General features: G+C 41.6%; 1 protein-coding gene across 1 annotated transcript; it reads right to left on the bottom strand.

Annotated features, from left to right (window-relative positions):
* Positions 1-2,859: 2,859 nt before the first annotated feature.
* Positions 2,860-10,851, bottom strand: MMGT1 (membrane magnesium transporter 1). Its single transcript, XM_060250275.1, has 4 exons — positions 10,701-10,851; positions 7,693-7,745; positions 6,740-6,843; positions 2,860-5,719 (listed from the first exon to the last, which is right to left on the bottom strand). Exons 1-4 carry the CDS (start codon positions 10,783-10,785, stop codon positions 5,557-5,559), a joined length of 405 nt encoding a protein of 134 aa, XP_060106258.1. The 5' UTR covers positions 10,786-10,851; the 3' UTR covers positions 2,860-5,556.
* Positions 10,852-12,039: the final 1,188 nt, after the last annotated feature.

Here is a 12,039-nt window from a genome sequence, read left to right as displayed (position 1 = left end):
GCACTGGAGCTTAATGCAAAGGGAGAACAGCTTTGGAGTCATGTTGAGTATCTTGGGATTCCTGGTTTGACAGTCTGCAGTAGTTAATCCAAGGGAAATCCTTAGGCAGAAGGAATGCCCTTGAGACTGAAGTATGTGATTCCACTGTAGCTGTGAACTGCCCTGTATGTATTTCACTGGTCATTTTTAAAATTTGCCCTACTGAAGTAGCAAGGACTTGAAATCCATAATTACTGAAATGCTACAGTTAGTGTGGGGATGTCTGAAATAACTGTCTGTGGGGAGGAGGACCTAAGAGTAAAAATGCAACAAAGTCTCAGCAGCTTGTAAAAAAGATTTGAATCTAATGTAATTTATTTTTGACACTTTTTGCATTGCTGTCACAGTTGCCTTAGCAAAAACCTGGTCCTACCACTTCATTGCCATATGAAGTGTATGCTTATGGTGTTGGTGACCTTGGATGACTAAAACTGGGAAATGTACACCTGTCTATTGGGAGGGGTTGTGGCTTAGTGGTGATACACCAGCTCTGACGGCAACAGGTCCTAAGTTCATTCCCAGGCATCTCCAGTTAAAGCATCATAGGGAGGTGATGGGAGAGGTTCTTCTGTTCCTGAGCCCCGAAGCAACTGCCCATCACAGCAGACAATACAGATTTAGATTGATAATAAATATTTTAAAGAGTATTGTAAGCCACCTTGAGCCCTGTAAGAAAGGTGGCTAATGTTTATTTTAAATAAATGTTTGGAGAGATGATGATTATTCAGGTTTCCTCTCACAGTCAGTGAGGAACTGAGCCAGAAATGCAATGGAAGAAGCCTGCAGAGCAGTACTTCAATACACTACAAATAAATCTAGCCTTAATTATGTGTGCAGCTTTTTTTGCACATGGGAGCAAAGGCTTTGTAGTTGTTGTGCTTTGCCCGTAGCATCTCCAGAGAGGGGAACTGGAGACACAGCTTATGATTACAGGCATTGAAAGTTGACAGGTGTAATTAAAGTGACCCTCTACAGTTGGCCAACTCAAGATGGCTGGGTCCCCCCCCCCCACCGCCCAAGCAGGTAGGATCTTGATGCAGCTGTGTGTTGTTTTATTACTTTTAGGGGCCAACGAGAAAGGCTGGTTATTTAAAAATGTATGTCATTTAACCAGGCTTGTTAGGTTTTGACTTGACATACAAGGTAGTTCTCAAAACTGACTGCCATATCTCTCAAGACAAATTGCCTCTTCAGCTGCATCTTTATATTTCAAACCAGATTTAAAACTTAAAACTAGACACAAAGTGCAGTGGTACCCAGTTTGACTTGCAGAGAGCCACATTCACGATTACTATAATCCATGTAACACACACTTCTCAGCACAAGGCACAGTAATTCAAACGAGCAAGAATGCCAGTGTGCCTGAAGTACAGCAAGGAGAGTAAAACCATCATCAATGTCTCTGTGACCAGCTTGCTCTTTTCAAAGGTGGCTACTTTAGTTTTACTCATTTCTGGCCAGCTCATTGGGGAGGATGGGCCCTTCTATAGCTCTTCCATGAGACTCACAGCTTGCCAGTCTCTGCCAGCTGCGGGAGTTCCAAAACTAGGCTCACTGGGTAATGAGGTTGGTATCACTTTGGGGGATGGTGTCCAGAACAGTCATGTGGCTCCTGAATGTCACTGCTCTGCAGAGTTGCAAGAACCATAAAGTCTTAAGAGGGGTATAACAAAACCTCCTTTGAACTTTTTTTATGCCAGTGAGCTAAGTTTCCACATTGGAATTCAGTGCTGTAGCTGCTCTTCAATCCTCCCTACTTCTATATATCCTTAATGGCTGAGAGACACCTAGGAATTGCCTGAAGCATTTCACTTGTTTTTCTCTGGATACACATTTCAACCATACTCAAACTTTTATGCTGGGGCCTATGAAAACTTCTAAAAAACTGACTGGAATTTCAGAATTTAAGCAGGTTATCTCCTATTTAACAGTTAATGGTGTCATCCCTCTTAATTCTGCTTTCATGCTGGCCATGTGTTACTGAAGTGCTTGTTCAGCACAGTTGTAAATAAATTGTAACCTAGGTTTGTTCATTTAACTGATTACAGCAGTAAATAGGTAGCTTTGAAATTTGTCAGCTCCCAATCCAATAGGCTCCTTTGTAGCATAAGCCTGTTTATTTTCATAGGCTCCAGCATAACGAGAAGGGGCTTACTCCAGAAAGCCACCAGCTAGTAGGTTTAGAATATTCCAAACTAAACTATCCTATTTAACAGAAGTCTTATACAATGTCTGGTTAGAGATTAAACAGCCACCCCAAGCAGGTGAGGAAATAAATGTTTGAGCCGTACCTCATCAGACTTGTAGATAATTATCTGAATAGTCCATGCAAAAACCAAGCCTTCCCTCTTTCCCAAAAACAGCTTAGAGCAGGGGTGACCAACGGTAGCTCTCCAGATGTTTTTTGCCTACAGCTCCTATCAGCCCCAGCCATTGGCCATACTGGCTGGGGCTGATGGGAGTTGTAGGCAAAAAAAACATCTGGAGAGCTACCATTGGCCACCCCTGGCTTAGAGGAAAAGCCTTCTGGCTGACCTGCCATGATTAATATAAAATCCTTTGGCATTGAATCATGAGCTGTTACCAGCTGGTTGAAATGATAAACCGCAGAAACAGCTTTGTCACCTCACCTAATGCTATTTAACATGAATTACATTCATATTGGAACTAAAATACTGTACTTGTTCTGTCCAAGATAAATAGCCAGAGCTCTTTATTGGACAAGCTATGTGGTGAAAAACTAAATTCAGCTCTGGCAAGAACACTGACCTAAGAACTGGAAAAGCAGCTAATTTGAAAAAAAATATCAAACTCAACATATTTGGTAATGATATTAGATTTTTTTATTGGACATTGCAAGATCAAAAAGGAAAAACAAAGCTTCCACATTTTTGTGACATAACCATCAATGCTGAAGAGTAAAGTGGCTACTCCTTGTGACTTTGAACAGCCAAGAAGGTGCTTGAAGGGTCTACAAACTTTGTAAACAGATGGTCTGAAAGGGAAAAAAAGCCTTTAGGCTCTAAGCAAGATTCCCAATCTTATACTAATACCTGCTGCAACAGGAACACTGATACAGTTTTTTTCTGCAGCCTGAACAGGTTCCCATCAGGTTATTAGATAAAATGGTTAATAAGACTTCTACAAAGAGCTAATAAAGATAAATTCAACATTAGGAAAAAGTTACTTGGCATTTTAGAACTCTTATATTTCCTCCCAACAACCAGCTGGCCATTTATTTCCCCTTTCATCACCATCACACATTCATAAATCATAGTCTGTTCATGTCACACTCTTCTGTGATTTGCCTCAAAAAAGACCCCACCAAGGCTTTTGCATAAAAGAGCCTGTGGTTGCAGAACCTCTAGGAAGTACATTCCACTGGACAAAGTGGGGATTTATTTCAAGGAACGATCCTGACTGCTATGAAGGCGGATTAAGACATTTCTCCCACTGCAATGATGCTGTTCAGATCTATAGAGAATTGAACTACAAGGGGCTCTTGCACCAATCCTTCATGCAGGCTGTCCAACTGGATCTTATAGAATGGAAGTTGGAAAGCAGTTACTGACGGGTAAGGAAATCAAAACTATCCAGTTTAAACAACAACCATGTATTTAGAGAACAGACAGTGATGACCATTAAGTGTTTTGAAGACGCTACCAAGATGAAATCAGTAAGCTACAAGCTTCACAGCTCTGGCTACAAAAAATAAAATCAGAAGCTGTTAACCAATATGAATTAGATTTTGGGTACTGGATGGTAAGCTTAATGGAGCTGGTGGGCCTTTTCCAATGTACTGGGAGAGACATTCTTAGTTTGCCACCAGGGTGTCATCTGGAAAAACAAGACCTGAGCATCTTAGATGACCACTGAGATTGACATCAAAGCTAGTTTTTTAAAACCAGAAACTGAAACAGCAGTCAAGGTAAAAAACCCACATAAGCTTTCTCAACCACAAATGGTGCTCAGTGTACAGCAGTCTTGTCCACACTTTCTCCTGCATTAGAATTATTTCCATGTAGAATATCTATGCACATTGACTTTTAAGTAGAGCATATATGTTCACTTTGCCAAGAGTACATCAGCCAGGCAGTTCATGTGCAGAAATGCTCAACCTATGTACTGATACTACACTTCTCAAGTGATAATGCAGATATTTTTTACTACAGAGGTAATCAAACGGAAAACGTGACTGGGCTTTCAACGGCAGGTCAGATCTACTTTCTTGCATGGCTGTCAGCAATGCAAATCAGTTACATTCTGTGGGTATCCAACTGCATAGCAAGTTGAGGGGAATCTATTGCCACCTTCTGAACATTCCACACTGCTCAAAGGCAGATGACTCAGGAAAAATATATATCTTCTAGACCTGAAACACTGCAAGTAAAAAAACAATAAAGCACAGTGGAAAAACAAGTTGAACATGTTCAATGAGGAACACAATGCCTCTCTCACATTATGAATCAAACTTCTTTCTACCTTTCCAACAAGTGGTGTGTGTAAGTAAATGAAGAAGCCTGAAATCAAAATACACTGCTTAACAGCACAAGTTTGGGAAACATCAACATAACCACCTATTCCTTTGAATGTGCCACGCATGTTCTAAAATATTCATTCAGCAATCACTCCCTCACATGAACATACAGTCCTTAAGCTACTGCCCTCCTACATTTCACAGCAAGGGTGGACTCAGGTGTAATTCAGCCTCAAGTTTGGCTCCAGTCCCCACTGCATACAACATACGCAATAATCAAAAGTAGGTGGGGGCTTGATACAACAGGTAAATGGGATCAAAGTGGTATGATTCAACACTTCTCCCTAGAGTTGCAATTTTCTTCCTTCCTTCAAAAGCTGTGAGCCTTTCAGGATTGCTGTAGGGTACTGACCAATAGACAAAAGAAGCTTATATATCACTAGCAACAATTCAGGTTGAGAAAACCTACCACAGCCATATGACTACACTTGAGGTAGACACTTTGAACTGGTCTTCCCTTCCAAGTGCATCATATCAAGCTGTGAGCATTACAACCCAAAGTGCCAAAGACATGAAAGTAACAAGTTCATTGACTCCTGGGAAGAGGCAGGGAGAAGAGCCTAAACACAGAACATCCCTTTCCTCAGCATTCAACATAACAACTGTACAAGCCACCCACCACCCTTCTGTGCTTTTCTGTTGCATAAAAACCATCATCTGTCTTTTGGTAACAGAATTTGTTTTAGGTGAATTTAATTGCAATAGTGTTTAATGGATGAAAGATAAAAGTTATGTTTTCACAGCATAATTCTAGCAACTGCTTACACTGTTCTGCCAATTTACAATTCAGTCATTGTCATTAACAGTGTTGAGAGAAGGTCCTATTTAATATTTATATATTTATAATATATATATTTTATAAAGTCTGGAAGATCAATATAAATACTGCTCCAGAAATTAAAAAAGTGTTTTACATCCTCAACTTCAATATTATAGCTCAGTGTCCTGTTCTATTTTTAGAATCATCTGTAAAAATCTTTTTAACGGCGGAGAGGTTCAAGTTTTCGCAACTTCAGTGATGCGCTGGACGACAAAGCATCCTGATTGGAGGAAGAATGGACAGTATCTGGGGACTGGAATAATACTCTGCCCCGGTGATTAAATACATAAAAGGATGGATGGTTCCTTAATGTGTCAAACGTCCTTGAAAGAGAAAGAGAAAAAGAGATTGGAATTAATGCTGAGTCATCACAATTAACTGTCAATAGTTGTTCATGGACCAAAATGGAATACACGAGGCCAAGGTTGGAATCCGATGCACATATTAGCTTGCATGTCTAACTGAACTCTGTGAAACTTCTGTGAAAGCATGTTTAGAATTGTAATCAAAGTGTTTAAAAACTGTCCTAACCAATATAACAGATGTATATTCTTGAATGAACTTTCAAACCCATTCTCTCCATTCCGCTGATACTCTCAGATAAGCAGCAGAAGTACAGAGCAATGGGAATCACACTGGCTTATGAAGATGAAGAAGAATGAGATCAGACCCAAATGCTTACAGTTACTGTCCACTCCCCACCTCCAAAAAGAGATGATGGTAGACAGTCAAGGCCAGAAGGGGAACGTTGCAGGGTAGAAGGAAGAAAGTGCAGGTGATGCCAGAAACATTGCTCAAAGCAGTCTAGATCCAAGGGGTTGGATTCTGCCAGCTTTCCCAGTAGTGCAACTGGGAAGAACTCCTTTTGGCCTCTATGCCAGAGCTAATGACATATGGCCAAATAACCACATAGGATAAGTCTGCAGCGAAGATGGGTACCCAGTAAGATTACACCTTTTGGGGCCAGCAAAAAAGCTGGATAGGATCCAACCGAAAGTCCTGCCTTGTCCACTGGTGCAATACCTCAACTCCACCTTCAAGCAAGACCATGGTTTACCCCTTTGCTCCCACAGTGAATCAGTGCAACAGACCTTGCACTTAAGTAAAAGTGGGAGCCTTTATGAGTTTCAGCTTGTCATCCCTCTGGCATTATGTAATGACAATGAACAGCTGCCATATTGCCCTGTTCCCACAGCCAGAGGTATGGTACACAGAAAGTATGGGTTCCTACTAAGAAAGTTCTTCAAGGCTGCTTGGCAAGCAGAACAAGAAAAAGAATGGAGATCAAAGTGAGAAGAATGGTAATAACAGGGAAAGTAAAAGGCATTAAAAATTAACCATACTTATTTTTTAGCTCTGAAGTGGCATCCATGTCTTTAAATTCTCCTGCAATATGTACTATGCCATAACAGGTAACTGCAAAGGCCAACAGTGTTTGAAGAACTATCTGTAAAGACATATTAAGAAGAATACATCAATGGCTAACAGTAATTAATATCTTTTGTTTAGTCTTCAATATCCAAGCTTGTGGTGCTTTAGAAGCATGGCGCACTGGCAGCTTCAGAGAAGTACAATGTGGTACATACAGCTTGGGCCCTGAGGCATCCAGGTACAACCCCTGCTTAGCCATGAAAACAGTTGGAAACAAGTCACTACTTTGCTATTGTGTCTATCCTGATGAGAACATCATGAGAATAAAATGACTGTGTCTTATGATGATAAATTATAATCTGTGGCACTAGCATTAAGAACAATGCCTGGAATTCAGCTTGATCATACAGGCAAAGCAAACAGAGAAAGAAGATCCCCCTCAGAACTAACATTAGAAGAGTTGATTAGGTGAGGATTCAGGTAGTGGGAGGACATAAAACAGCTCTACACAAACAAACAGGAGCTAAATGCCACAGGGAGCAGCTGTTTGCTCAGTAGAGCATGGGGAGTAGAGTAGAATTCTGAGAGAGCAAGGAATTCCTAGAGGGATGCTTCTATGGGAAGACACAGGTGCCAAACTGAAGATATGTTTTAAGCTCAGACACAGGTCAGTACCCACAATATATAGGTCTGAAGATTCAGCCCAGCAGAACCAGAAATTACTTCAGTTGAGTTGTAGAAACTAAGTATACAAAAATAACACAACAAACAATACAGGGCACTCTCAACAAGCTATTAAAATTGTTAAATCTGTCATCCAGAACTCAATTTGACTTTTCTGCAACTAAACACAACTTAAATGCAATCATTTAAGAATCATAAGGCTGTAGCCTTATCAGTGGAAGAAAAAGGAAATGCAACTTACATCCACCGGCAAGGTTTCATCTTCTTTCTCTGTTAACCTCATATAAGAACGATCTATAAAATAAAGACATACCAGTAAATGACTGATTTCATTCATCATACCCAGAGCATACACAAAAAGACCTCACTACTGAGTTTTCTCATCGGTTTCATCAGACATGCAAATAAATAATTTCTCTCTGATAGTATTAATCTGATCTTGTGGGACCTATCCTTTATGCGATGCCCTTGAGCCAAATAATTTATAGGTTTGGGGTTGGAAGTCATCAATATGCAGATGATACACAGCTATCTGTCTATCTATCTCCTTATACTTATCTGCTGATGCAGCAGATGTCCTGGTTATTGTAGTTAAATAGCTAAAAGAGAACAAATTAAAACTAAGACAGAATTAATGCTGGCTGGTAAGATGGAGGTCTTAAGGGATACTGTTCTCATTTTCAGTGGGGTTCAGCTTATCCTTGCTGACACAGTTAAGAGCCTCAAGGTTATACTGGACTCAGCATTATTGCTGGAAAAGCAAGTGAATGCAGTTGTAAAAAAGGCTTTCTTCCAGCTCAGCTTAGCTCAAAAATTGTCACCTTGATATGGCTGATCTGGCCATCAGGATCCATGCCATGGTGACATCAAGACTAGACTATAAGGCACTGTACATTGGTCTCCCCTCAAAACCAATTAGGAAACTCCAATTGGTACAAAATGCTGCAGCTTGGGTATTATCAGGAGCTAGATGGAGCATGCATATTATTCCCATTCTCCAGTCACTCCACTGGCTGCCCATCAGTTATTGGGCTCAATTTAAAGAACTGCCTATCACATACAAAACCCTTCATGGCCCTGGGTTCTCTGTGAGACTATCTCTTCCCCTATGCTTCACCTCAACAGCTTCACTCATCCAACCAGGGTGTTCTGTGATTGCCAACCTGCAAACAGGCAAAGTCAACAACTGCTTCCTCATGTGCCTTCTCCACTGTGGCTTCTACTTTGCGGAACAGCCTACCTGAGGAAGTCAGAAAGGCTCCCACTCTCTTGGCTTCCTTCAAATTATGAAGAACTGAATTATTCAAGAGGGTTTTTCTATGCAGACAATGTACTGTACTTAAGGCGTCACAAAGTTACTGGGGACTGTGGTCTCTACTTATGTGTATAGTTTACTGTTGGTTGGATGCTACAAGATCAGATTAATACTATCAGAGATAAATTATTTCTTTGCATGTCTGATGAAACTGATGAGAAAACCATGTGTCATGTCAACACATTTGCTTCAGTTCTGTTTTTGAGACTTCAGATTGGTTCTACAACCTAAAGAGAGTCCTAGAATCCTAGAGCTGGAAGGGACCCCAAGGTCATCTAGTCCAAGCCCCCAAATCCTATTTCATTGTTTACTGAATGTTCCATCTTGTTGATCGTATTGACTAACTTTGTGCAATCTACCTTGAAAAAGGTGGACTACAATAACAAATAAATCTTCAAAGTCTACCTTAAGTAATGCATCTACCTTATTCTCTTTAACAGAAAGAGAAATGTGTCTGGGAAGTATGACTAAGGAATGCAAGAGATTTCCTCATTTCCAGATACAAAGACAAGACCACACAGTCTTTACCACTAATTGCTATTTCAACTAAAAGCAACTGTGTGGCCTATTTTGCTGCAAAAGATGTCAACAGCTCTGTTAAATTTTGAATCAGTTTCAATAACATTCAGCACTACACAACCTAATGCATACTTTTCCAGAACCTAGTTAAAACAGATGTCAATCTATGCCAATTTGCAACATGGTTCCAAGATTAACGTGGTAGTACTGGGAAGAGGTGCATCAATAACTATATCAGTGTTTCTTACCTAATAGGCAGAGGTTCTCAGAACAGTACAAAAATCTACTATTATCTAACTTTACCACTAACAAATGCATGAGTAGCTGTAACACTGTAAAAACTCTGTGTTCACAGGTAGTAAATATGCCACTGAATATCAGCTGCAAGAGTGGGGGGCAATCATCTAATTGAAGAAACTACACAATCCAATGCATAGAGATCACCATTTCAGTCAGAGTAAGAAGACACAGATTTCATTTTCAAGTACTTAGGCTACAGACTATTACAGATTTTTGGGGAAAGAGCTTGCCTTTTAAGACATAGGCTGGAATGCCACTGTTAAACCTGTGAAAAAGAGACCTCCAGGACAAGATCATGAAATTGTCAGTTCAACTATGCTGAAATCCAGATTGTTTCTAGATTTGTTCAGACTGTTCTGATTGTTACAGAGATTTGACAGGCAAATCAGGTGTGGAAGCAGTTATGGCAGAATGTGCTAGCAACTGCTGCTCAGTACTTTTGCAAGCCTAGGTAATGCAATAAAGTTGCACAATTCTACTAAATCAGTACTAAGAGATGACTATACACTCCAAGTTCCTCAGAGGAAGAATGAGTTTAAAATGTGAAACAGAAGCAAATTGTTTTTCTTGGAGAAATTTGGGCAACACCGAACCTTGCTTATCACCTTGGCCCCAGAATCTCGACAATATGCATGCTTTCCTTGATTACAATGACAAACACTCCCTATTCCTTCCCCTCCCTTCCAAGTTTACCAGTGTTCGCCATCCTTAATAGCTCTACCACGCAAAGAACCCCATCTCTGCCCCAAACTCAACACTTATAACTTCTTTCCTTCCACCTCCAAAATCGCTTCCTAGGAGAGCTGACAACTCTTCAAGTGGCCCGTACAGCTGTACCCTTAGCAGCCAGTGGGTATGCAGACGCTATTAAGGATAACGTCGAGCTCCACGCCCCGGAAAAAGCTTCGCCTGTAACTCAGGCCGCTGTTCAAAGCGCAGAGTCTTTCCTGAGCAGTTCGCAGGCTGGCTCTTCAGCCCCTCAGACTTCCCTCCTCGGCCTAGACTTCCCCTTCACGGCCCTCCTGCTGTATACCGTGGAAGTTAGTGCGCCAGGCCCGAGATCTCCCGACTCCCCCCACACACATATAGCCGGAGAGGACGCGGGCATCACTCACGCTGTGCTGCGGAGAAGGCCGCGTGCGCCAGGGCGAAAAGTCCGACCCCAACCAGCCCTTTCCACAACGAGGAGGCCGCCATCATCCACCCTCCTCCCTCAGCCACCGCCGGGGGCGCGCGCGGGCGAGCAGGCGGGCTTAAGTAAGGCGCGCGCACACTCTCTTTTTTTCCGGCGCGCAGCGATGACGTTTGAGGGCGCCTAAAAAGATAGTAAGGGCGGGGCTATTCTGAAAGGACGACGGAGTAGTGAGACGGGGCTCAGTGATAGATGGCGGGCTTCGTGATTTCTGGTAGCTTCAAAGGCGGATGGGTGTGAGCTCTTTGCAGGGAGAGAGTACTTTGTCTGCAGAAGCAGGGAGTTAGGGGGAAAACAGTTTCCAGGCCTGAGGAAACCGAAGGGGTCGCTCTGTTGTAACAAAACCAATAAATTTGTGTGGCACTTTAAATGACACACAGAGTTTCTTTTGACTTAACTATCATGGACTTTGTCAGATAATACTTGGTGCATCTGAAAAAGTAGGCTCCACTCCACAAAACACATCTGCCATAATAAAGCTGTGAGTCTACGACTGGGGTGGCCGAACTGTAACTCGCGAGCCACATGTGGCTCTTTCACACAGATTGTGGGGCTCTTAACGCCCCCACCACTCCATTGGTTGGCTTGGAGAATGTATTTAAAGTTAAAGCTGCTTTATTTCCACCTCCCCCCCAAATATTTGTCTTCCTGTCTTGTGGCTCTCAAACGTATGATGCTTATTCTGTGTGGTTCTTACATTAAGGAAATTTGGCCACCCCTTGTCTACAATATCTCTTTTTTCATTTTAGTGTTAACAAAAATAGGGCAGGATGCAATGGGGTTTCCAAGGGACTGTTATACTGAGACTGGTGCTCTTTAATTACTCAAAACTGACCCAAAGTCCTGGCTAAGCAATGTGGTAGACAAGTAGGACAACAAATGGCAAATTAAATTCATTTATTAATAAGTGCAAACTGATGTACATTGGAGCAAAAATCGTATGTACAGCGATAAGAGTCTTAATTGGACATTAGGATTTGTCAGCTGTGAATTGAAAAATATCTGGTGATTTGGGGGGTGGAGCCCAGGGAGAGGAGGAACCTCAGTAGGGTATAATGTCATAGAGTCCAAAGCAGCCATTTTCTCCGGGGGAACTGATTTTGGTCATCTGGAGATCAATTGTAATGGTGGGAGATCTCCAGGTGGGACCTGGAGATTGGCAACTTCCACCAGACATAAAGGAAAGCATCCTTGATATACTGGGCAGTTTGAGGAAACAACTAAGTGGCAAATTCCAGGTTTAGGGATTATAAACTAAAAAG

Source organism: Heteronotia binoei, chromosome 11 (assembly GCF_032191835.1).
Source record: "Heteronotia binoei isolate CCM8104 ecotype False Entrance Well chromosome 11, APGP_CSIRO_Hbin_v1, whole genome shotgun sequence".
Taxonomy (NCBI): Eukaryota; Metazoa; Chordata; class Lepidosauria; order Squamata; family Gekkonidae; genus Heteronotia; species Heteronotia binoei.
This window is presented reverse-complemented; position numbering and strand designations above follow the sequence as displayed.